General features: G+C 36.6%; 1 protein-coding gene across 1 annotated transcript; it reads left to right on the plus strand.

Annotated features, from left to right (window-relative positions):
• The first annotated feature begins 1,890 nt into the window (after positions 1-1,890).
• tmc2b (transmembrane channel-like 2b) lies at positions 1,891-27,251 on the plus strand. Its single transcript, XM_088630113.1, has 20 exons — positions 1,891-4,636; positions 5,426-5,467; positions 8,879-9,227; positions 9,557-9,709; positions 13,788-13,878; positions 13,974-14,055; positions 14,867-14,973; positions 15,621-15,719; positions 16,039-16,181; positions 16,786-16,933; positions 17,138-17,326; positions 18,348-18,527; positions 19,644-19,796; positions 21,012-21,140; positions 21,528-21,595; positions 22,564-22,803; positions 23,697-23,822; positions 24,505-24,583; positions 24,699-24,825; positions 25,849-27,251. The coding sequence occupies exons 1-20, from the start codon at positions 4,591-4,593 to the stop codon at positions 26,100-26,102; spliced, it is 2,805 nt and encodes a 934-aa protein (XP_088486239.1). The 5' UTR covers positions 1,891-4,590; the 3' UTR covers positions 26,103-27,251.
• The last annotated feature ends 46 nt before the right edge of the window (positions 27,252-27,297 follow it).

The following is a 27,297-nucleotide window of genomic DNA, read 5'->3' on the forward strand; positions in this document are numbered from 1 at the left end:
ATCATTGGTTAGGCAGGCTCATTACAAGCAAATGAAAGATTAGCGCTTACTCTGTTCAAAAGATTTGTGAACACCAGCGTCTTGAGAACGATCGTGCTCGTGGGGACCCATGACTGTTAGCTGATTTGACGCGTGCCATTATTTGGTGCGACACTGTGGTGTGGAAGGGGATGCATTCAACATCTGTCAAGTTTACCATTCTGGCTTGACATGTTGACCAATGGACAATTGTCTGTGTTTGCGATCACAAAATCATTACTTTTTATAAAACACCCTTTTAACTTAACAGCTTAGGGCTTCACAATAATTTTAACCCTTTATAATAAAATGTTCATATTTAATACTGCTGTGCTTCATTTTACAACTTTTATTAATTTGCATGAGGCTGAAAAAGGTTACCACTGTTTCCGTAAAGTACAGCCTGTTGAAAAAAATAATGTATGGAAATACAACAGCAAGTAAAGTAGGCATCAAAATCTTCCCAAAACTTTAATCTTCCATTCGCAGGTTTTCTGTATTTTTCAAGCTAAAGCTAAACACAGCCAAGCTTCTAAGATACTATCCTTATTAAATAAATGGGACTGAAAATATTTAGTTTTTGAGTCTCTACCCTCTCTTCTTCTCTCACCATATGGCAACCCATAACCAGGCCTTGCTGAGCCTGAACCAAATCCATACGTGCTTCTCGCCTGGACCTTTCTATGGTTGGCCAGAGACTTTGAAGCATTTTTCATATTTAAATTTTCATGTCAAATTCACTTTTTCCTAAACCCTAATTTACATTTTACACTTGCTATGTTTCTATATTCCAACAGGTGCATTCATTGCATATCCATTGCAGGTTCCTAAGGTAGCCACAGAGACAAAAGAAAAGTTACAAAGGAGAGGAGGCCTATTTTAGTAACTAGTCGATCAGTATTTTTTACAGATGTGAAGGAAACAAGTTCACCTTTAATAGGCACTGTGTTCCAAACACTGGCCACTCTTTGCACCTGCCTTTGTTTCTACCTGGAGCTCATTATGCCTTTTCCACTGTGGTCAAGAACCACTGAGAAGCCACAGTTTGGGCAATGTAACAATCATGTTCTGATCAAATAGGTCATCTCCCGCCTTCCCTGGCATGGCCAAAATAGAGGATATTTGTTTAACCGCACATATCTGCTGATTGCTGAAGCAGAGCTTCTTAATTTACGAGCAGCTTACCTGACAGACATGAAGCCTTCAATAATGTGGAGATCAACACACTTAATTGAGGCATTATCAAACCCAGATTAATGCACATCGTCCTCTTCTTTCTTCACACGAGTGAAAATCATATTTTTCTTGGCTATATACACAATCACAGTGCAATGCATTTGAGGGATTTCTATATTGCTTAACACAGACTAGGCCAATTTTTGCTAATCACGTGACAGTACCTAAAAGTACCTAAAAGACAACAATTTCCCTAAAAAGAGGTTTTGTCAGCTCTTGTAGATGGTAATGATTGACATACATCTTTGACATACCCTTTAGTCTCCACACTGTTGAGGATCACAGTGTGCATGTCCTCAGAAATGCAAGTAATTCTGTTTATGAGGAAGGGAAAGCAGAAATTAGGGAACAAAGCAATGCAGGATATTGTAATTTAACAGACCTGAAATGTTATAACAGCTTCAAATAACTTTCGTCTTTCACCTTTCAATACTTTGTCATAACAATATGACAATATTGCATGGAATTTGGTTCCATGGTAAAGACATATGACATAATATAAAGCCAATAACAGAACGCATGCACCCAACAAGCTAACTCACCATCCTAAACACGCCAGTATTAAAACATAATACTATAGATCGGAATCGGCCGATTCTGTTCTAAATATGTGATCGGCGATCGGCTGATATTCCTTTCATTTGGCTGATATTGAGAGCAGTGTTTTAAAATATATGATCCAGATCAAGTCGATGCTATTTGCAATGTTTGTAAAACTAATGTGTCTCGTGGGGGGGAGCAACACAAAGAATTTTAAGACAACTAACCTGATACGACACTAAGAGCATATCACCCGCCCGAGTACAGTGAGTATAAGAAACTAGCAGAGCTAGCATAGACGGTATACCAGAAGTACAACAGCAATAGCCCGAAGGCAAAAGGAATCACGACCAAAATAATGGCATTTATTGCACTACATAACCAACCATTTTCGGTTGTTGAACATGAAGGATTCTGCCGCTTGATATCTCACCTAGAGCCGCGCTATGCTATGCCTGGTCGGAAATACTTTTCGTATTATGACGTTTGGTCATCTTCATTAGATAAAAGAACTGTTAGACTGCAGCTTGTTACTTCATGTGAGTTGGTTGCAACAATCGTTGTCTTACTTGTTAATAAAACAATTTTAGCTTATACTGTCTTTTGTGTCTTTGGCTGGATAGTAACACACCAGCCGATCCGGCTGACAGAAAGTCGATCAGTGTGAGGCATGACAAAACCTTGATCGGTCCACCTCTACTTTGAAGAATTTTAAACCAGTTTTTAATTTTTCAAATTGAAAACCTGTTGTAAAAATCAACACCGCACAAAGAAAAACACAGACTGCTTAAAACAAACATTTCTGACAAGTCAAAAAATCTGAATCTCTGGCAGCCTTTCCTGTTGTCAATATACATGTGGATAATTACATTAACATTTAAATAGTTATGTAAAATTTATGGCCTGTGAACATTAAGAATTTATTTTCTGTCATTTGACTCCTATACAGGCTAGCAAGTTCATGCTATTCATGCGGAGTCTACCCTTGCTGTAATTCCAAATGCGCTAAACTGTTTTAAAGCTTCATTAAAAGGTAATTGTGATCAACATTTCATGGTTTCATATTTTATTACTAATTTTTCATAAAATGAGAACATGATATTTTCGACTACACTTCTTATATACTGTAAATAATGACATGCATAGTAAATAGACTGATGTTTATTTTATATCTTGTATACATTTTATACAAGATTGTAGTTATTTCAAAATGTCAAGGAATGAGTATGATTATTATTTAGATTTCTTAACAAATAATATAGATTGTTTTTCTTAACTGAAACCTTGAACCTTTGAAAGCCTTTTTATTGTAATCACAAAGAACTGAATCCATTGAATTTTATACAATTATAAAAATATTACGAAGGAGTTTACAAAGAATACATTTTTAAACAAAATACACTGAGGAAAAGTAGTACTTGGACAATCACTATTTTTGTTATTACATTTTATAAGGTTGGCATCTGAACAACATAAGCTGTACAACACAAACACATACTTGAAAGATCTCAAAGTCGTCCCCGAGCAGCGTCTAACATGAGAGCTAGTGGATGTGCTCATGTTCTTCTACATTATTCAGCAGAGGCTGCCTGAGCCTTGCTGACCATATGAAACAGTTGTGATAATTCCAGAGGGCAGGGTCTGTGTTCATATGTTTTTGCGTCATTATCTTATTTGTTTTTATATTATACGTCAGGGATCAAATGAATTATGTTAATATCAGCCTTTCCCACATCCCTCCCTATTTTAAAATAATACTTATTGACTCAGAAGTTGGTTTAATCTGATGCATAAGGTAACATAAAACGTCATTAAATCTTTAAGACTCGATTCTTGGACTATGCTGTCACGGTGTTGTATTTCCAGAAAATTACATCAAGGAGAAGAGTGGGAAATTTCCAGAAGCACAGGTGGTAGGAATGCGTTAGAATTATAGTTTCATTTTGAGCAATAAACAAATCCAATTTCAATGATAAAGAAGACATTTTTACTGATTTCTATGGAAAATATAAACCAATTTTGAATATTTCATTTTATATAAAAATATAAAACCATTTTAGACTTGTATAGAGATATGTAAGATGTATTTGGCCATGGTCATGTTTGTCAGTTAGAAACCAACTTTAACATTCGGTATCCATAATATACATTTGGTAGACATTTCTAAAAAAATAGAATTGTGGTAAATTATAAAAAAAGGTTTTTGTGCACTGTATGCAGCACTGAAAATTACATGTTGGAAGAATGCTTCCTCAAAGAACAGTATTCTGACTTTAAAAAAATAGATTAAAATATTTAGCATAATGTTTTAAACATAAGTATTATTTCAAAGCTCAGCAGAAGATGTTGTAACACTGCAATAAGCATTTATCTTGCGTATAGACACAATTCAGGAGTCTAGAATTATTCAAGTCAAGAGTTACTTAATGTATAAGTTGTTATAATCATCAAAGTAGTTTAAATGTATCAAACCATTGAAGATATTACTAAACTTTGTAAGAAAAAAACCTAGTATCTGAGTAAGATTTCTAAACATATTGTTTACATTTTCAGTTGAATTTTTAAGCCCGTTGCTGTATTTTTTCATTGAACTACAAAGTCTTGGGTCATCGCGTGTTGTGGGCCATCACTGGCAGTAGCCATGGAGACAGCTGGGCTGTAGCTCCAGCTCTCCCTGGACTTTGCAACAGCCATTTTATCACATGAGCAAGGTGATCATTTGTGACTACTGTGCAATTAATCCCAAACTGAATAGGGACCTTGGGGACAAATTGTTAATCAGAAAATTATTCAAACATGCCTAGAAGAACCAAAAGTGACATAGAAATCACAATGGAAGATGGTAAGTACAACTTTTTAAACTTTTTAGCCTGTAGTTTCTTGGGTGCTTTTAATATACCAGTGTTATTGCTTTCAAAAATATTTTCTAGACAACTATTATTTTTCAGTGTTCTTTTGTGATATTATTTATTTTAGAATACTGAAAAAAAGCCAAATTGCTAAAAGTAACACTCATTAAAAAATAAAAAATGATAAGTATACAGTTTACTGTGTTTACATTTTATACTGTAGTTAACTGTGTATTTTTACATAACTGTTTGTGTGTTAACAGTTCTGTTTTATTAAAAAAACAAACAAAATCTAAAACATTTAATTTTTAACACATAGTGTAACTATGTAAGCTTCTAGTTTGATTTAGTTTCTAGTATGATTTAGTTACTTACTAAACATTACAATAGAATATATCTGTTAATATAATAATAATAATGGTGATGTTTGGCCCTGTAGATTTTAAAATAATGGAAGTGAAAGCAATGAGTTGTAAGTGATAATGAAGTCACAGACACACTTGTTTGTGTTTATTAATGTGGACCTCACTTTCACTCCCATTTTATTTTTACTTACTTTAAAATAACATTCCACATGGGTTTGTAAATTATTTTTTCTCTTTTAAATAGAAAAAGATCTATATATTTTTTAAAAATCCATTCTGTCCCATTCATTGTCAGTTTGTCAACAATTAATATCTTTGCTACAACATTTTCTCAGATTCCTGACTCTGACATTTGTAAAGTGCTTACATGGCCACATGGAAACAATTTCAGGGAAAATGTTTGTATTTTTATCATAGTGGGAATCGAAATTGATGGACACGTGGACAGTGACAGTGATGGTAAGCAACAATATGTCCGTTTTCTTCTAATGTATGTTTATTGGCTTACTAAGATTACAATTAAATTGCTGTGTTTTATTAAACTTTATCTGATTCATATTTCCTGTTGATATAAAAAATTGTAGATTTTTCCAGTCATAGCTGTTCAGTTATTTTTATAGCTGCTTTTGTTAGATTGAAATGTTTGCTTTTGAAGACCTGACAAGTCTAGCTACCAGCTCATATTACAAATGTGCTGTAAGTGACATTCAAAATACTCTTTCAGGCAGATGAGAAGTAAAACAGACAACAGAAGGTTATAGTTTCATGCTTGTCTTTTGCAGTACATATACCTAGTACATAGGTATTGTCAAATGTGTAAAATTAGAAGCAATTTACTTAACTTTTTGTAAATCTCAACAACTTCTTAATCACATAGTAGCCAAAGAGTAAATTTAGGCTATGGACAATTTTATTAGTGTATTACGTGACAAAAAGAAGAAAAGGTTCAGAGAAGAATTCTCGCTGTCTAATTGATGTACCTACAGTTCATAATAATGCTAGGAATGTACAGAGGTTTTTTTGAGGGTTAAAATGCCATTGGATAAACCCTAATTCAATTATATGTGTTAGCTACGTATATGAGCTACATTCACAAACCAGAACCAGTAGAATAGTTTCAATTTATGCAAAAGCTACAATTTTGTCATATTCTCCCTGTGCTTTAAATGATCCCATCATTACTGTGTTCAGCTTACAGTCAAATGGTGTTATGTATTTATCTTAGTATGCAAGTGCCTTGTGTGTGATTTGCGTACTTTTATGCTATACTAATGCTTGTTTCACAGAGAAAACCCTGTTTGTGTGCATTCACTAATTGGACTGATTGTACTAATTGGCCAGATATTGGGTGTCCATTACATTGTTTGTGTAGATCAATTTTTGAAACATTTGTCCAGCAAAACTGCCGCATTAAGATGGAAAAATCACTAAACCAGCATTATAATAATAATAATAATAATAATAATAATAATAATAATAATAATAATACACTTACAATTATTTAGTGCTTTTCTGGATACTCCACTCAAAGTGCTTTACAGATAATGGGGACTCCCCTTCGCCACCACCAATGTGCAGCCCCACCTGGATGATGTGACGGCAGCCATAGTGCGCCAGAGCGCTCACCACACATCAGCTATCAGTGGGGAGGAGTAATGGGGATTATAAGGAGGCCATGATTGGTAAAGGTCAATGGACGATTTGGCCAGGATGCCGGGGTAACACCCCTGCTCTTTTCGAGAATGCCCTGGGATTTTGAACTTGAACTTGAACTTGAACTTTATTGCCATATGTAACCGGTACTGGTACAATGGAATTCTTACTTACAGAAAGTCTCTCGATTATAAAACAAGTGTAAAAAACAAAACAAAGTGCAAACAGTGCATCAAGACAATGTACAAACAAACAATAGACAATGTGCAAGTAAACATGCAGACAGTTTGAATGTAAACAATACAGACGTGTAAACAATGACTGGAGACGTACAATTAATAAATTACAATGAGGTAGATGGTGATGGTGTAGGTGTGGTCCGAGGGGGATGGCTAAATGTGTTCGCCAGTCTCACTGCTTGTGGATAGAAGCTATTGAAGAATCTAGTGGTAAGTGTCCGTATGCTCTTATATCTCTTGCCTGAGGGCAGTGGGGTGAAGAGCTCATGCCCGGGGTGGTGACTGTCCTCTGTGATGGCCAGAATTCTACCACGGCAGCGGTCCTCATAGAGCTGTTTAATCTCGGTGAGACCGCAGCCGATGATCTTCTGGGCCATATTGACCATTCTCTGCAGTGCCTTTCTTTCTCGCGAAGAGGTGTTGCCATACCACACGGTGATCCCGTTGGTGAGGACGCTCTCGATAGTGCAGCGGTAGAAGTTCACCAACACATGTATTGGCATCCCCCATCGCTTGAGGCACCTCAAGAAATAAAGGCGCTGCTGAGCCTTCTTCATGATAGAGTCAGTGTTCACAGTCCAGGTTAGATCTTTAGAGATGTGAATTCCCAAAAACCTAAAGCTGGTGACTGTTTCCACTTCCGTTCCATCAATACTGAGTGGGCTGTGAGTGTGTGGCCTGTGTCTCCGAAAGTCCACTATTAGCTCTTTCGTTTTCTTTATGTTCAAGTCCAGGTTATTGCTATGACACCACCTAAGCAGCTGTACAACTTCATCCCTGTAAGTGGACTCGTCATCATCACTGATCAGTCCTATTATAGTGGTGTCATCGGCAAACTTGATGATGCGGTTATTGCTGTGTCTTGCTGTGCAGTCGTGAGTAAATAGGGAGTACAACCTTGGACTCAGACAGCAGCCTTGTGGGGTTCCAGTGCTCAGGGTGAGTGGTGTTGATGTTTTATTGCCTATCCGCACCACCTGTGGTCTCTCGATAAGAAAGTCCAGCAGCCAGTTGCAGACAGAGTTGCACAGACCTAATCCCCTGAGCTTTGTCACCAGTTGACAGGGTATGATGGAATTAAATGCTGAACTGTAGTCCACAAACAGCATTCTCACATACGAGTTTTAAGGACCACAGAGAGTCAGGATCTCGGTTTTACATCTCATCCAGAGGAGGCACCTTTTTACAGTATAGTGTCCCCGTCACTATACTGGGGCATTAGGACCCACACGGACCATAGGAAGAGCGCCCCGTACTGTACCGCTCTAACACCACTTCCGGCAGCAACCTTTGCTTTCCCAGGAGGTCTCCCATCCAGGTATTGGCCAGGCTCACACCCTCTGAGCTCACTGGGTCAGTCCTGGTGTTAGTGGGGCCAGTAGAGGGTGTTAACTCTGTAGCCTGTGTGAGTCCAAGTATATTGATTGCCCCAGTATATTGATTGGCACATTATACTGTATAAAATGTGCCATCTTTCAGATGAGAAGTAAAACTAAGGTCGTGACTCTCCCTGATCATTACAAATTGCAGGACGCTTCTCAAAAAGAGTAAGGGTCTTAACCCCAATTTCCCCTTTACCAATCATGGCCTCCTAATAATCCCCATCAATGAATTGGCTTCATTACTCTGCTCTCCTCCCCACTGAAAGCTGATGTGTGGTGAGCGTTCTGGCGCACTATGGCTGCCGTCGCATTATCCAGGTGGGGCTGCACACGGGTGATGGTGGAGGGGAGTCCCCATTACCTGTAAGCGCTTTGAGTGGAGCGTCCAGAAAAGCGCTATACTGTATAAGTATCAGGAATTATTAGTTATTATAGCAATACATTTCAGTGAAAACAGAAAGAGGAAAACATTAAACATTTTGTTTTTTATTCAGCAATATCTGTAATTTGTGGGTTGGAGCTGTACTGTTTTTATTTCCTTTCCCATATCCTTGTGTCAATGTCAGGGTGTTTGGTTTCTCTGTTTTCCTTCACAGAAGACACAGGGAGGCCTGGGCGACGGGGCAACAGGCGGCAGCAGAGGCCTAACAACAACCGAAACAATGGCCGAGCCAGGAGAGCGGCCAGCGATGATGAAAGCGAGGAGGAAGAGGAGGAGGAGGAAACTCCTAGAAAGAGGAGAGTAAACAGGAAGAAGCCAGCGAAGGTAGAGGACAGCGATGAGGACAGCGAAGAGGAGCAGACGAGCAAGAGGAACAACAGAAAGGCTGGAAACAAGAAACAGAAGGAAGAGTTGAACAAAAAAGAGAAGAAAGCAGATGCAAAGGGAAAAGACAAGAACAAAGACAATGAAAAGAACAAGAAAAAGAAAAAGAACAACAGTAGGTATGTACTTCAGTGCCTTCTTTCATTAATGGATACAGTTTGCCTTTTAAATTTATTTTGTAGATATATTGTTATATATTATATGTACATTGTTGCTCAGACCAGACCAGAAATGTATTTGGAGTAAAATTAAATGACAAATGTATTTTTGTAGGAAGAAGGATTAGGGTTAGGACCCTTAGGTTAATAAAGGAAAAAGGAAGTGAGCAATACCAAACTGACCTCAAGAGCCATTTATCAAGCGTACAGATAATGGCAGATTTGGATACCATTGGAAATCTCTGCCGGTGTTAGAACTGTGTGACTCAGTTCTCTCTGATGTCTTCCAGCTCCTCCTCTTCCTCATCTGACTCATCTGAAGAAGAGTCTATGTCTGAGGGGGAAATGGCCAGGCTCATGGAGGAGGTGGAAGAGAAGAAGAAACTCATCTCCAACATGAGGAACAAACCCTGGAGAATGAAGAGACGACTGGCGGCATTAAAGTAAAAGCATCAAGTTTTTAATGGCAACTACTCATGTTCAGTGTACTCATGTCTGTGAATTAAAGGAAAAGGGGTGCTAAGCTTTTTGTGTGTTTTTTAACAACTAATCTTTTCCTTAGACCTTGCAAGTTAAAAAATTTAGTTAAAATGAGATAAGCTTCCACTTAACGTATTACTGTATATGAGCAACATTTTATGTCTGAAATTAAATTGCAGAATTTACCACACATAGGAGTTTACATTTGTTTAAACCAGACATGTAAGTGTGAGTTACGTTCATATTACAGTATGATTTTTAACAAGCGTAAAAAAAGATGATATCTTGAATATCATGCGGCAACCACAAATTGTAAAAAGCCAATGGCTAGCAGATGTATAGCCAGTAGCCATATCACCCTGCAACTCACAACTACAGCCTACTGAAGCTCAGCAGGTCTGAGCCTGGTCAGTACCTGGATGGAAGGCCTCCTGGGAAAAACTAAGGTCACTGCTGGAAGAGGTGTTAGTGGGGCCAGCAGGGGGCACTCACCCTGCAGTCTGTGTGGGTGCTAATGCCCCAGTATAGTGACAGGGTCACGCCTGCTGAGCTTCAGTAGTGACACTATATAAAAAGGTACCAGCCTTCGGATGAGACGTAAAACCGGGGTCCTGACTCTCTGCGGTCATTAAAAATTGCAGAGAGTTTAGGGTTGTTACCCAGGCATCCTGGCCTTTACCATTCATGGCCTCTTAATAATCCCCATCTATGAATTGGCTTTATAGCTGATGTGTGGTGAGCAAACTGGCGCACTATAGCTGCCATCGCATCATTCAGGTGTGTGCTGCACATTGGTGGTGATATTATTATTTTATACAGTATAAGAACATGTCAGAAAGCTTTTGATTCACACTGGTGAAAGCCCATGTCTTTGCTGTGTTTCTCACTGTATGTTTTTAATAAGCCACCTCTTGGTTCTCTCTGACAATTGGCTTTAAAAGCACAGGACTTTCGCTGTGTATTTTGAAGTGAATGATCAGCATGCTGGATGTTTAATCCAAAATAACTTGTTACTTAACCTTCAAGGTTGGTGGTAACACAACACCATTTTGTTGACGCTGGCACTGACTGAAGTTGCTACAGCTTGTATCTGGATTTCAGTGCCTGTGATGGTGGTGTTCTGGCAGCGTGTGCTGAACTTCCAAGTCTTATCCTTCACAGTGTTGAATAATCTGCAGTCAACTCTGAAAAGAGGTTGACTCATTATTGTTAAAAAATGTCCACTGAGGCTCAATGATTGGATATTTCACTGCATCCTCTTTTCCTTATTATAAGATCAGTCATCTAACTGTAGCCACATACATATTTACAGGCAAAGAAATGTCTTCTAAATTATGTTTCTGGTCCAAACCCTTGAAACTTATGATGTATCTACTGCTAGCATTAATAACCTAATCCCCATTTAAGATCTGTTTTTCCAGTACTCTACAATTAATTATGGAATTTCCTACATCAAACTAGATGTTCAAAATTAATGGCTTGCTGAAGATGATACTTCCAATGTAATTCAGTATTTGCCCTTCAATCCGCACCTCTGAAATATTGTTGGATTTCACTGGTGTGGCTGCTACAGATTTGCTGTCACATTAACTTTTGGCTGCCAAAGTAGTCTTAATATGTTTGACTCTCTGTCTATGGAGTGCTATTGGATACTCTTCTTCTAGCTTCTCTCTGCTCAAAGCAACACTACAAACTGCTAATCCAACTCTTTTTAAACTTCATAATTAATTTCTTATGTTTGTACAGTATTTTATACCCAAAAGAATCCCCCAAAACTTTAAATATAAAAGGGGACTAATTTCTCTCACTTCATCCACCACTGAAGTATAGCACCTACCTGAGAGATGTGTGCCAAACACTATGCACCAACAGCACACTACACAGTTACAGAAGTCAGAAATTACTTCACCACTATAATTAAGGGTGAACATTAGGAAGATCAGCATGGAGTAGAATTTAACTAGGACAGCAGGGTTAACACCCTTGTTCTTACATACAGTACCACAGGATCTTTAAACCAGAACTTTGGTTTAAAGACAGCTAAAGGAATCTGAAGGATGACACCTCTTACAACATAGACAGTGTTCCAGGGCACTACTAGGATGATGGTGTGGACATTCTGCTCTAAGGGGAACAGTGCAAGCCACCTACTTACTCATCAACGCCACTTCCAGCTAACACTTGGTTTCCCTTAGGTCTCCCATTGCAGTGCGTGTCGAGACCAGTTTTGCTTAGCTTCTGACATCAGGTTAGAAGATAGTAATGCTGCTTTTATGCTCCAACTATACAATTATCTATTTTCATTCTAATCATGCCCATTTGATCATATGTGGATTGTGCAGGGTCAATTCATCAAGAGAAAAGACTAGAAAAGGCCTCTCCCAGTTGTTCCACATCTCATGAGGCTTTCCTAATGCAGCCAGTTCATAATCCAATCCTCATGCATTACACAGTACATAAATTCAATAGCCAACTCTCTTTTGCTTTCATTTTCAGATAGGAAGGAGCTTCAGCGCCTACTCTATCGTTTCCTTATTCAGACAGGAAATTCATATGAATAATAAACTGCACCCCTTCCTTATTCAAGTTCAGAAATCCATTCTGTACAGAATCGCATACTACTGTGAAGAAAAGTGTAATTTGCCATAAAATAATGTTTTGCATTATTTATCTCCTAACCCAATCAGAGTCTTCAGTTCTGATTATATTAGATCTGATCATATAATTTACGTGGCATTTTTTATTTCACAAACAGTTACATACAGTACCTTTCCCTGCTCTTATTCTCAGCTAGGCATGCTGCTTAAAGGGTTTCAAAAATCAATTTCAGGAGTGTTTAAATTTTCAACCCAATTAGTTCTTTCTTTAATCCAGATTATCGAACATCACAATCTTTATGCCCTTTCATTTACTTTTTTAATCTTAATAATCTGCCCTTATGAGCCCACACATCCATTCTACCAGTGTTGTCTAGCTAGAGGTTTCACTCTAAGCAATTCTTTATTCATCAACAAGAATTCAACAGTAGTTACACATCACTGGCTTCTCCATGACCGCCATGGAGTTTAGAAAAAAGTGAGTGTTACAGCTCATTTCTTAGGCCACTCATTCAAATGTACAAGAGCTCCAAGAGAAATCCCTGATGAGGTTATCAAAAGGTTTTGCTGCTTGACTTAAGGAATGTACAAACTGCATATCTAAACAGATCTGAACAGTGTTAAACAAACACACTAAACTCATCTTTAGAATATTATGCATATGAATCCCTGGATTTCTGGGTTCCAATTCCTTGGCCATACTGCATTCCATCAACCAAGCAAGATAAGGCCACACACTTTTCCCACTTCCCACTATAAACCAGGATTCATTAAATGACGTTTATTGGTTTTCATTGGTGGGATCACTTTTACCCCGGTTCCAATGTTCAAATATGACCCTAAAGGTTATTAAGGTCTTATCTGTATCATGTTGGTTATATTATGCTTGCATATGGGACTTATTTTATTACTTTAATGCTTTAAGAATTATTTATGGAATAACACTCACATCCTACATTTTGCCTGAAGTGCCATTTTGATTCCTATTTTTTGTCCGCATTCTAGTCTTGCTGGTGGTGTCTCTATTAGCGCGCTGTCTGTCTTGGATTTTCCACCTCTGATGTTTTAAAGATCGTTTCCTGCTATGAAATCTGACACTTATTTTAAGTTTTAAGTTTTACCACTTTTGTTGATGAGGGCGTTTTTTCTTATTCTGTCATTTTAGACCTTTTAAGCGGATTGTGGTTCGAGACATGGTGGTGGGTACTGCAATTTAAACTGGTCAGTTCACCACAACAAAAAGATTTTGTGTCAGATAAAATTAGAGTTATACTGTGATGGCCTTTAGAAAATATTGCTTATATGGTAATTATTTTGAGGTAAATAGAATGTGTTTCCCTTCCCGAAAATTTGTAGCTGATGAAGAATAAAAGGATCCCAACTGCATTCACCACTTCCTTATTTTCCTGCTTAAAAAAGTCTCTGCCTTAATTTTTCCTTTTAGAGAAGCCCAGCAATTTGTGGAAAAATTTGAAGGAGCTCTGGGAAAGGGCAAAGGAAGAAAACTGTATGCTTATAAAGTGATGATGACCAAGGCAAGTGATATCAGTCAATGCATATGGCTGTTTTGTATCTCTTTGATACTGGAATTCTGAACATTACAAATGACTGTAATAACATCTTTCCCCAGAAATGGATCAAGTTTAAAAGAGATTTTGATAATTTTAAGACTGCGTGCATACCTTGGGAAAGGAAGATTAAAGAAGTTGAAAGTAAGTAGCAGCCTCTATCAGCTCTTATTGCACTTATATGCATTTACAAATTAAGTGCATTTTAATAGTTAATATCACATAATACTAAATAAGCCTTCTTATTCTTGACACAGATTTCTGACTTAGTCCAGCCTCAAGCATACTAATAGCACAAAGGCAAGGTGCTCTTGTTAAATGGCGCACATTGGTTTCTTTGTGTGATTCTCACCAAGCTCGTGATTCAATGTTAAATCATGTGTAATCAAGGCTCTCAGAAATGGGGTGATTTAGTGCTTATGCAACATTCAAAAGTCACTTGGATGTATCACAGTCAGTCATGAATGATCAATTAATCAAAGTATTCTTTATTTTTCTAATAGCCATACATATATAAATAAACTGATACTGTATGTTAACAGTGGCTTCAGTCAGAAATATTCACTCCCTTTGCACTTTTTCACATTTTATTGAGTAACAGTAGGGAATCATAATGTATTTAAATGGCATAAATTAAATATCAAAGAAGTTTGTAATTTCTGCCAAAGGTTCCTCTACATTATGTTGGCCCCCAGGGAGGGGGAAGAGGTCAAAACCTATGCCAACAGTTATTATCTTTTTTAGATTTAAATGTATTTATAAAAGCATTAATGTTTATATTTAGATGTGAAATTTATTATCAAGAAAAAGCCTTTTTTCAGTCTCACCTATAAATAACTGGAACACTGCTCTCACCCCAGCAGTCCTTTAAATGTTTGTTTCTATCTTTGTTTAATTGAAGGATGATTTCTGTATTAGTGCTTTAGGAGTTCTCTACTTTTAATATTTTGTACAGGTCACTTTGGGTCCTCCGTAGCCTCGTACTTCATATTTCTGAGGTGGATGTATGGGATGAATTTAGTCCTCTTTGGATTTACATTTGGACTGGTGGTAATTCCTGAGGTAAAAAGGATTCATATACTATTTTGTTTTCATTTTATGAACTGGCAGCTCTGTATGAGTATGTATCAGATTATTTTCAGTTTTTTAAATTGAGACTAGGGCTTGTTTACATAAATGCATGATTCATGTACTGTAGGAAGGAAAAATCTGATTCATTCTGTTGTTCTCGAAAGTAGGGGAAGTACTTGTTATAAGTGTGCTGGATCTTTGATTTCTTCCTGCTGACTCAACCTGGTAGTTTCAGCTCTGGGGCGTAACAATTTAAATCAGTCCTGTGATATGCCCATTTCAAGGATGGACATGTAGAGGGCTCCAAATATACCACATTTGAGACTTGCAAAATGTTACTACAGATAACATTTAGTTGACTCATAGAAAGTATTTTAAAGTGGGCACTGTTCGCTACTTACAAACACACCTCACCATATGCAGTGCAGACATCATTTTAAAACTGACAGCTCTGAAAGCAGTCAATCGATAAAACATCCTACGTGCTTTGGCAATTAAATCCTTTCAGAAAGCAGGGGACCTTTATGTGCCTAGCTGTTTTAAAAATAGGACTTTTCTTCTATGGATTAATATTCGTTCAGTAGTAATAAGGAATATGTTGAGAAATGATACAATATTGTTAACTTTTGCCGATACAGGTCTTGATGGGACTGCCTTATGGAAGTATTCCCCGAAAAACTGTGCCAAGAGCTGAACAACCTACTGCTATGGACTTTTCTGTCCTTTGGGATTTCAGTGTAAGTCGAGGAATGAATACAGATGAATACAGTTTTGTAACTCTGACTTTCTTTTTTTTTAAATGGTTTTGAATTAGTGTATGGTAATCGTTTGACTTGCAGGTGGCAGAAATCTAGGATATGTACTGTAGGATATCAGATACCAGAAATACTAAGGGTAAAAACATGAACGGTAGTTAAGCTAATATATTCACTTAGTTTTATACAATCTGACTGTACATTCTCCTTCTTTCTAAAATAATGTGTTTAGTTCTATTATTTAATTATAATATTTTTTTAATTTGTTTTTTGCTCCATTGAGATTGTTTTTTTTCTACAGGGCTATGCTAAGTACTCTGTTCTTTTCTATGGTTATTACAACAATCAGCGGACAATTGGATTCCTGAAATTCAGACTGCCTTTGTCATATCTGATGGTCGGGGTTGGTACTTTTGGGTACAGTCTTATGGTTGTGATACGAACGTAAGTTCAAATTCTCTGTGACACTGTTTCCATTTACACTTACATTGTAGGATCATGGTTTGATAGACTTTCAGGTCCAGGCCCGAATAAACTCAAGATCATGTTTTATCTGACTAAAAGGGTATTTTCTGCCATGTGAAATTTCTGTCCAATGTATTTATTAGTTGGTTCACATATTTTTAACATTTGGTAATAAATTCTAGTTTTAGGCAGCATGTTTCAAGTTAAGCTAATTACAGTATTTCAACAAGAACAGATCAAATCAGAGCTCTCTAACAAAAGAGAGCTACATCTTGCCATTGTCTTGATTTTTTAAAAAAGAACTGTATTCGAGTTACAATCATTTAAAGATGTTAATGACGATGACCTACAAAGAATGCAGTGCATTTTCTTGATCTTATAATGTGAAAACAAGAAAAATATGAATGGTAACCTTATTAATGTATTTAATGTATTTACATTACTGTAGAACATGCTCAATCAAATTCTGTTGTAAAAACCTTGGTGAATTTTAATCACTTTATTAATAAAACAGAAAACCTGTTTTCAATCTGGACTTGCTACACTTTATGCCTACCCCTGTTTACACAGCTTAATTCTACAGGATGGCCAAGAATGCCAATGAAAGTGGAGGGGATGGTGAAGAGGGAGAATTCAATTTCTCCTGGAAGATGTTCACCAGTTGGGATTACCTGATTGGCAACTCAGAAACAGCTGACAACAAGTTTGCATCCATCACTACAAGCTTTAAGGTGAGAAAGAGAAATATGCACATTTTTAAAAGGCTTAAAATGATCTTTTGCTTTTATTTTTCTTGAATTTGGATAATGCCTAATTTAACTTGGTAATTACTGTTAATTTGATGCATTTAACTGAATTACGCCTGAGCCCTGAAATAAAATTGAGAAATGAAACGTTTCCTGTTGAATTAACCTCTTAATTTTGCATACTTTTAGGAATCTATTGTGGATGAAGAGGAGAATCAGAAAGATGAAAACATCCATTTGAGAAGATTCCTTCGCGTTTTAGCAAATGTCCTTATCTTATGTAGTCTAGGAGGAAGTGGTTATCTGATTTATTTTGTTGTCAAGCGCTCACAGGAGTTTGCTAAAATGGACAACGTAGGGTGGTATGAAAAAAATGAGGTGATGACAACTTTTGTTCCCCAAAAATGTGTTTAGGTTTAGGAAAATTAATATATTTCAAATAAACAGCAATATAATATATACATTAAACCACAAAATGTTATATACATGTATATAATGTATATTATATAAATATACATTTATATGTATATACATGGGGGGGGGTTGGCAGTGGAATGACTGTTAAGAGGTAAAATATTACATTACATACAGTAGTACTGTAATTACACATGACATAGATCACTATAAACAATTACTTTCTTTCCCAGCTAGTTTTTAAGATATTTGTAGCTGAAATGGCATACCTTTTAAAAGTAACATTCCTCCACTGTGTTTAGCACCATTTGAAACAAGCTATTTCATCCCTGTATTTCTGTGGATATTTTTAATGCTTTTATATTATATCAATATAATCACCACAGTTGGACACACTGGATCAATTGAATTTTATTTTCACTTTTAAAAAATCTCCTGTGTTTGTACTTCATTAAAGCTAGCAAATCTGCATCTTATATTCTGAGACTATGGAGAATGATGTTTTAGGAAATATAAGCATAAGATTAAATACAAATGTTGTCTCTTTGATATGCAAAAGCTCATGTTTTGTTTTGGTTAGAGTTTCCCAGGATGCACAAACAGAAAAAAAAAGATACAGTATTTGAGATTCTGGCAGCAAGTGAAATCAGCAAGTTTAAGGGAATGTGCAATAAAGTAAAACCAGAGACAGTCAAACATGGAGAGCTCTTAACCGCAGCAAGAAATGAAATATAGTGTAACACAAGATAGATATATTTACTCAGAAACAGGGAATTACAAGCCAGAGTTTGCTCTTGGTGAATGAAATTTCAAAATGTTCTAAGTCTAGGATATTCTGGGAGGACATTATCAAGTGGTCTCTTCTTTTATTTGCTATCTATACAATATACAGTATAGTGGAGGTTACTTTGATGAACAGATGAGATTGTAAAACAGTAAAACTGGGCTGGAGACAGCTAACCGGTTTTTCATTTTTAATCACCAGGTTGAAATTGTGATGTCACTACTGGGATTGGTCTGTCCTCCACTCTTCGAAAGCATTGCTGAGCTAGAAGACTACCACCCACGCATTGCACTGAAGTGGCAACTTGGCCGAATATTTGCTCTTTTCCTTGGAAACTTGTATACCTTTCTTTTTGCATTGTTCGATGAGGTGAATCAAAAGGTAATGCTTAACTAATACAGAAATAATAAAAATCCAGAATAATATGCTACCGAAGGACAATACAATATGTTCTATGAACTGTCATGTTAAGTAATAATATAACAACATCATAATGTTCCTATTTGTTAATCACATTTTGATTTTTGTTTTAAATGTTTTCTGTTTTACGCACAAACATTTGTATACACTACAGTATTAAATCTTTAGCTCTGAGTTAGAAAGAACGCGTGTTTAGACAAATATGCAGCCTTGTTGTTTTTCACAGAACAATTAAATTTGATTAAGGTATCTTTATTGTTGGAACCGATTCTTTTTACTGCGGTTTTGACAGGAGATGCCTACATTTGGAGCTCTGTTTATTAATAGTTTCTGACTAAAAAACGAAGAAACTTAAGTTCATACTACTGGACTGAGTAACTGAGGTTCAGAGTGCAGGACTAGGAAACTGGTAGTTTGAAATGACAAGTAATAATAATAATAATTATAATAATTAATAATAATATGGCCAGCAGCCATATCACCCTGCAACTCACAACTGGCAACCCACTGAAGCTAAGCAGGTGTGAGCCTGGTCAGTACCTGGATGGGAGACCTCCTGGGAAAAACTAAGGTTGCTGCTGGAAGAGGTGTTAGTGGGGCCAGTGGGGGGCGCTCACCCTGCGGTCCATGTGGGTCCTAATGCCCCAGTATAGTGACAGGGACACTATACTGTAAACAGGCGCCGTCCTTCGGATGAGACGTAAAACCGAGGTCCTGACTCTCTGTGGTCATTAAAAATCCCAGGGCGCTTCTCGAAAAGAGTAGGGGTGTAACCCCGGTGTCCTGGCCAAATTTCCAATTGGCCCTTACTAATCATGGCCTCCTAATAATCCACATCTATTAATTGGCTACATTACTCTGCTCTCCTCCCCACTGATAGCTGATGTGTGGTGAGCGTTCTGGCGCACTATGGCTGCCGTCGCATCATCCAGGTGGATGCTGCACATTGGTGGTGGTGGAGGGGAGTCCCCATTACCTGTAAAGCGCTTTGAGTGGAGTGTCCAGAAAAGCGCTATATAAGTGTAAGCAATTATTATTATTAAATGACAAGTGATGGTTTGTTCTTTTGTATTTCAGCTAGACGAGGAGGAGTCCATAAAGAATGCCACTATCTGGGCGACAAACATGTATTACAGCAATTACACTGGAAACTCAACTGCAGTGACTCCCCCGCCCATTAACCCTGCAGATGTCATCAGAGGACCATGTTGGGAGACCACTGTTGGAATTGTAACTCCTTTTTTTCAGTGTTTTCTCTTCCTTTAGATTGTATGTTTTTATATATAAGTGTAAGGAATTATAATGATAAGATATTATAATATACAGCACCTAGACAAAAGCTTTAAGAAACAATTCCCTTATATAAAACAATTTTGCTCTTAAATATCCTTTGCTTCCTTTGTGGATGTACATGCCAAAGAGTTTTAAATATAAGGGCAGTAATGCTTTTGCCCTTTTCTCACTGGAAATCGTACCTGCATTTTCCCAAATACCTATAATTTGAGACTAAAACGCATCCCCCAATCCACCCATGACACATGGTGCTTTATTGGTGTGGTAAAGATGGGAAATTTAAAAAGTTAAATATTTTTAAAGGGTTATTTGCATGGGATGGAATATAACTGGGAGGCAAAGCTGACACTGAGTGTTTCAGCTCAGTCACTTACATGATATTGCTGCTTTAAACAACAATGGTATATTTGAACAAATATTGTATATACTGTATGACTTAAACATGGTATGTTAAAAACATACTTTGTCATTTGCAATGTTGTTTATCCTCCCATAACTCAGTGCCTATGGATATGGAAATAGCTCATTTAAATAAGTTTACTCTTATTTAAGATTGGTAAATGTATGTCAAAGTTTAGTGGAAGGACCATTTTTGAAGCTATTAATATTGGTTGGAAAGTAATACAACAACAACGACAATAATAAGACATCAAAGGATGAAAAGCAGTTCACATACAGTATAAAGGGGTATTCAGCTCATCTACCACAGGAATAGAGGACCCACACACAACAGTCATTAGGTGGCAGCAGCCACATTACTCAGAGGGGCAGGTGGACAAATGAGAATCACCAATTAAGTGGGGTCTTTAGTGTAAACTAAACTCTGCTCTTGTGAAAAATACCATGGTACTGTATGTTTAGTGACCAAGTAGTCAGGATCTTGGCTTGATGTCTTATCGGTAAGACGTCTCCTACTACACACACTGGCACCAGTTACCATACTGGGATGCAGTGTTTCAGAGATTCCAGGATGTTGCTGTAAGTGGTGTTGATGGATCAGACAACACTCTTCCCTCTGGATTAAAATTTCCAAACCAACGCCTGTTTATGATTCTAACAGAAAACACTAATTCTGTGGAGAAAATTGTTTTTGGAAGACTGTAAATGTAAAAATGAACGATTCACAAATCCATTTCTCCTTATTTCCGACAGGAGTTTGTCAAGCTCACTGTTTCTGACATACAAGTGACGTATATAACGATCTTGGTTGGAGATTTCCTAAGGGCTGTGATTGTGAGATTCCTGAATTACTGCTGGTGCTGGGACCTGGAAGCTGGCTTTGTAAGTGTTTGTTAGCTTCCTGTCATTCTGTACTGTCAATGACATCAGCAAGGTGAGATCATGTTGCCACGATAACATGCCAACGCATGACCCAGATCAGTTACAGTTACCTAGTCTGAAGACTAAGATGAGGCTAATGTATCACTCATTTTTATCAAACCAAAGTTCAGCCAACACTGTTTTAAATAAATAACATTATATTATATACTATACGTTTTTTCAGATGTTTTAAAATATTTAAAGTCTAAAAAAACATTTTATTACACATAATCAAATAATTGGTCAAATTGTTCACTTTATTTTCACTTGTTCTTTCTTGTTTAAAATAAAAATATATATATATATATTTCTGCTGTGATTACTTTGTAAATTGCTTATCTTCCTCAGCCATCTTATGGAGAGTTTGATATAAGTGGGAATGTGTTGGGGCTCGTCTTCAACCAAGGAATGATCTGGTAAGAATAGACTTGGAGATATTTACCTCTCTTATGAACTCTGTGGCTCTGTGACTTCACACACTGCATTGAAAAAATAACAGTCTTCTTGTCATGCTTTGGTTATATGATTGTGCAACTGCAAAACAGTTCTTCTGTGGAGTCAATCTTAAAGTATCAAATTGATTTAATGACCTCTGCCAGCACATGAGTTTTGACAGGATGATTGATCATCAGTTGACAAAATAAAATGCCTCTTGCTATATTCTAAATAAACTCTTTCTCAAGTAATTTTGAAAAATATATTTGTAGTTTCTGTCTGCGACAGGTTTGAAAACATTTTCTTGCATTACAAAGTGTCTTGAAACTAGATGCTTTCTTGTTTTGTAGACATATGTAAATATCAACACAATTAAACGGATAAAGTAAAAAACTTGTAAACGAGGTTTGACTTGTTTAAAAGTAAAAATAATAGTTAATAGTTAAATAGTTAAATTAGTGATCCATTAAGGGTACTAAACAAGCTGATAAAATGTTTTATTGAACCACTCAACATGTACTATCACCAGCCTTTTTTTGTTATATCAGCTTTATATCTAAGATGGTGTTTTCTATAAAATTCCATGTAAGAAACTAAGAAAAACTAATTAAAATATACATGTCAATATGAAATACTGACAGACAACTTTTATATCTTGGTTTGTGAATGCAATGAAAAACATGCTTCTTCAGGAAAAACAATAAAGGAAAAATTAAGTTGTTTGTGGTTCCAGAATTGTGATATGCTAAACAGAAGTGCTGCAAAAAAAAACTTCCTTTTGAATACACAAAAGAGTACAAATCGGTTAACAATCATGTGTGAACTTCCTTGCACATTTTGAAAAAGTCCCTCAAGGAATTAGCTGATCCAGATAAATCATTTGCATCCTCTTATGGAATCAGAAACAGTTGATTTCTGCTTTCATTCTGTTTTTATTTATGTTTTTCAGGATGGGAGCCTTCTATGCCCCAGGACTTGTTGGAATCAATGTGCTCCGACTGTTAACTTCCATGTACTACCAATGCTGGGCTGTTATGAGCTGTAATGTTCCTCATGAACGAGTCTTTAAGGCATCGAAGTCTAATAATTTTTACATGGGACTATTGTTGCTAATTTTATTCCTAAGTTTGCTACCAGTGGTTTACACGATAATGACCTTGCCACCGTCATTTGACTGTGGACCTTTCAGGTAAGAGATGCAAACAGTACTGTATCTACAGTCTGCAGAAAGACCCCATGTTAGCAGTTGAATACTTGGGTGTCCTTATCATACCAGGGCTCTGTATTACTTATAATAAACCGGACTTTTTGCTTTAAAAAATATGACATTTGTTTGTGAAATTTATCCAAAAACAATATAATAAAAAGAATCTTGCATGATATTCAAGCTCATTTGGAAGCAGGTGTAGGCAACACTAGTTCTCCAGTTACAGGTTTCTGCAGGTTTTAAAGATATTTTCCACTTAGCATGTAAATAAGACCTGGAAAATACGGCTGTTTTTTTTTCTTATCCATTTAATTGGTTCAATTAAATCCTCAATGTCTTATGCGGAATGAAAACTAAAAATACAATGCATCAAATGCTGTCTGTCAAAAAGTAAACACTAATTTTCCCAGGCTCCAACTCTTTTCATATTGTGCGACTTCAAACGAACTCAATGTATTGGACATGTATGGACATCTTTATATATATTCTAACACATATGCAAGAGCCTCTCTCCTCTATACTACATTTATGGTAACTGAGAGAGGTGGTCTAGCATTAGAGAGATTGGGTAGGGAGTATTAGAGGATAATGCACTTTTGTATATTCCTGTTTGTTCTCAGGAAATGTTTTTTTTTAACAAATTATAACTTGAAACCTTTACTGAACTGCAATATCACTTCTTACAACCCTACAGTTATTCAAAAGTTATTACTTTTCTGAGGAGTGTATTGTCCCAATTTTCACAATTTTACGGATGCTAATTTATAGTTCTCTGAAAGGAAGCCTGAGTTAATTTGCAATGCTGCCTTCATTAGTATGGGCTACCGGGGGGATACTTTGTACAATAAACTATTCACTTCTTTATTCACAAACAGTGGGAAGAAAAAAATGTTTGATGTGATTACGGATACTATTGAATTAGACTTCCCTGCTTTCATGGGTAAGCTCTTCAGCTATGCAGCCAACCCAGGACTGATAATCCCTGCTGTTTTGCTCATGGTGTAAGTACAGGAGATTCATTCTACCTTCTTCAACAGCAAAATAATCCGAGCAACAAAAAGACGTTATTGGATATGGAGGCTTGCTTTAGCTTATTTACTGTTTATTGTGAGGTCTCTTGAAAGTATTGTAGAAGAGTAACATTATTACAAAATGTTCTAAAAAGATATTGAATATCATTAATAATAAAAAAGTGTGTTTATCTATTTGAAGTGCATAGGCACTTTATTGTTGAGTCCTGTTTCCCAGTGTTGTTCCCTCAAACCTATGAGGAAGAAAATATCAGTCTTGCCCATCTTGTCTGTTTTTCTTCCTATATAACCAAGTATTTGCAAAGTTAATTTACTGGCAAGTCGAATCAGAGTTACTGTGTTTAATATAAATAGTAGCCTATTTTAAGAAACAACCACAACAACAACAATCCCAGACGGAAAATAAAGCAACAAAAAATAAATACAACATGTAACTTATAACTATCCATTGCTCATGATGAGAGTGAATTTGTCATCATTCCTTAGACAAAAAAGAGAAACTCTGCATCTGTCTTGATACTTAGTCAGCCCCACATAAAAAGCCCTATGTTTGTTATCCCATGTGATTTAATCTTTGAAATAATCTAATCATAATAACTGTTTTTTCACTTGGTAGGCATTAATAAATTGAACTCTGTATTCTCATTCACAGACTGGCTATTTATTATTTGAATTCTGTTTCAAAAGCATATCAGAATTCGAATATTGAGCTTAAAAAGAAGATGCAAATGGTATGTATCCTGTGTTGCTGAAAATGTTGTGTGTCAATCTGAAAATTATCCTACCACTTTATGGAATAAATATTTATTTTTTAACTTCTGGATATTTATTGTGTATCTTAAATAGCAAAGAGATGAAGAGAAGAACAGAAGGAACAACAAAGACAGTACTAATTCAGTAATGAAAGATCTGGAAGACCTGTTACCCAATAAGTCTATGATTGCAAATAAAGCACCGGCTAACAGTGCGATAGGTGAGTGCTACTAAAATAAAGTATAATTTAATTTGTGTATAGAAATAATTTTAAAATTTGTATTTACTGCATCATAAAAGAGTTGTTACAAGAATCTAAATATCCTGCCAATGGCTAGATTTCACTAAGTTAACTTTCTTTTTACTTTATAATTTTTAAAGACATGCACAGCATACAAGGTGGATGTCAGAACTTTGACGTTTTTGTTTATTAAGCACAAAATGTGCACAATTATTCTTAATCGTTTGGGGCTTTAATCACCAGTACGAAAACAACATAAATCAACAGATTCTGGCTCTTACTAGATTGGCTCAGCCCATGACAGTGGTCTTTCCGAGTACAGGGAAACATTCAAAAAGCAGAACATTCCAGAATATAATATATCATTTTTCACTGTGCTCTTTTCTCAGAGCTTTTCATATTCCCAGCTAACAGCCTGTGGAGCTGCTTTATTGAGCCCTCTCAGTTTTAATGTTTTTCATTAAAAATATGCCAAAACAATTACTTCTGAAATTTTCCATAATCATGTTTATTTTGCTCTATTTCATATAAATATTTTAAAATATCCACTGCTTTTGCTAAAGCTGTCACATCTCTGCCTACATCTCTGCATAATCCTTTACATTTGTTTCATCTCCAAAAACTCCCTGTCTCTAAAATTATTGAAGAGCCAACAACAATCTGAAAGCACCATAGCAGAGCACTCTGGTTAAACCCTTAAAACCAGGTTAAATCCTATAGCCTAAGTAACAAGCCTGGAAATTACAGGTGGATGGGCTTTAGGTCAGATCGGTCATCTTTGTAGCACCACACAGCAGCACATCTGGGAATTGCGTGACATCTTCGAGCTTGCAGGTTTGAGAGCACAGAGACTGACAATTCTAGCTCTCCCATAAAGCACTGTGGAACCTGTGTCAGGTGGAGCCAACTCACGTCAGTTTCATAGGGAAGCTCATTCTGGTCATACCTTACCTTACGACTGCAATGACTCACCGTCTCCTTTTTTGTTTTTGTTTCCTGAAGATAACAAGAAAGACCAAGGAAAGTCTCAGAAAGTGACAGGCAGACCAGGAGCAGCGGCCCCTAAGGGAGCTGGCGTGAACTTACAAAAGGAGGTGTCTCTTGCAGCTCCAAACCCACGCATAGCCGTTACAAGGCCGCCCGGTCCCCGGCCTCCTAGACCTCTTCCTGGAAATCCTCGACTCGCTCCCCCCGGGCCATATGGCAGAGGCCCCCCACCACCGAGAATGGGCAGAGGCCAGCCCAGAAGGCAATAACTAGACCAGTGCTGCTCACGGGGGTTTAAGAGCTGTTTTCTAATTGTGTATTTCACACAGCTTTCAGATATGATCCTACTAAATTCTCCTGCATCTCCACACAAGTGAACGTCAGGGCCTTCCTTCCCCTGTGTGGAATGTTAAACGATTTCTTTTAGAAAGAAAACTGATCCCATTGTCACCACGGAAGCTTTGATATTTGCGCACTGTATACAGTACCTAAATTCTTCTCAGTGTCTGGTTGTTTTCAGTAACTCAGAGGACTAAGAAGTAAAAGATTTGAATTTGGAGTTGTAAAGGAAAAAAAAATGTGGAAGTAACAACTTAAACAACAACAACAATGCTCAGTCTTTTTCAATCAGTAACCTTACTTATGTGTTATGATATGGCTTCATAGTTTTAAAACACATCATGTAGGAAATAGAATGATTTGTAACAGGTAGTTCTCAAATATTTTTTCAAACACATACATTTAATTTATTACAGCATTGGGACATAATAAATAATTCAGAACTAAAGGTGTAAAGAAGATGTTCAAAATCATAGTGTTATGAATCATAGCATAAATCAGGAGGATGTACAGACTAACATGGATTTGATGTACAGACTAACATGGATTTTTCATATGTAATATTAAAAGGTGATATCCTGATGAACACTTGTGATATTCTGGTGAAAACATCATTACGTTTTTTTTCTTTGATATTGTATATTCAACATTGCCTAAGATTATATTGTATACTGCACTTCTGCACTCAGTTATGTTTCTCTTTGGTTACTCTTTGGTTACTCTTAGTAGTCTTTTTTTACTGTATGTGAATTTTAACAGTCATGTCTCCAAATGTATCTTAAAAGCTTGGAAAATGATCTCTATAGAGAACCTCAAAGGGTTTTGAAGACACCCTTAGATAATTATATCCTGTTTTGAGAATCAGAGGTACAGTAATATTACAGGAGGAATTTCAGAAATATAAAAAGTTAAATTTCTGCCTTTCTCCATGCTTATAAAGCAATCAAGACAGTCTCCATGACTATAAATTGCAGCTTTCAAATGAAAAACATTTTTCAGGATATGACTACCACTATGTATAATGATATCCTTCTGTGTCATTTATTAAATTAAAATACACATTTTGTTGCATTTAAAAATTTTGTTTCCAACTTTATGTTTGGAGGCAGGACAAACTCATTTGCA

This window comes from Lepisosteus platostomus, chromosome 4 (assembly GCF_059453375.1).
Source record: "Lepisosteus platostomus isolate fLepPlt1 chromosome 4, fLepPlt1.hap1, whole genome shotgun sequence".
NCBI lineage: Eukaryota > Metazoa > Chordata > Actinopteri > Semionotiformes > Lepisosteidae > Lepisosteus > Lepisosteus platostomus.

Excerpts from the sequence above, each read along its gene's own strand:
- tmc2b (XM_088630113.1), top strand. The coding sequence starts at position 4,591 with ATGCCTAGAAGAACCAAAAGTGACATAGAAATCACAATGGAAGATG. Across the intron at positions 5,468-8,878 it reads CGTGGACAGTGACAGTGATG|AAGACACAGGGAGGCCTGGG; the intron begins GTAAGCAACAAT and ends TTTCCTTCACAG. Across the intron at positions 19,797-21,011 it reads GGGAGACCACTGTTGGAATT|GAGTTTGTCAAGCTCACTGT; the intron begins GTAACTCCTTTT and ends TATTTCCGACAG.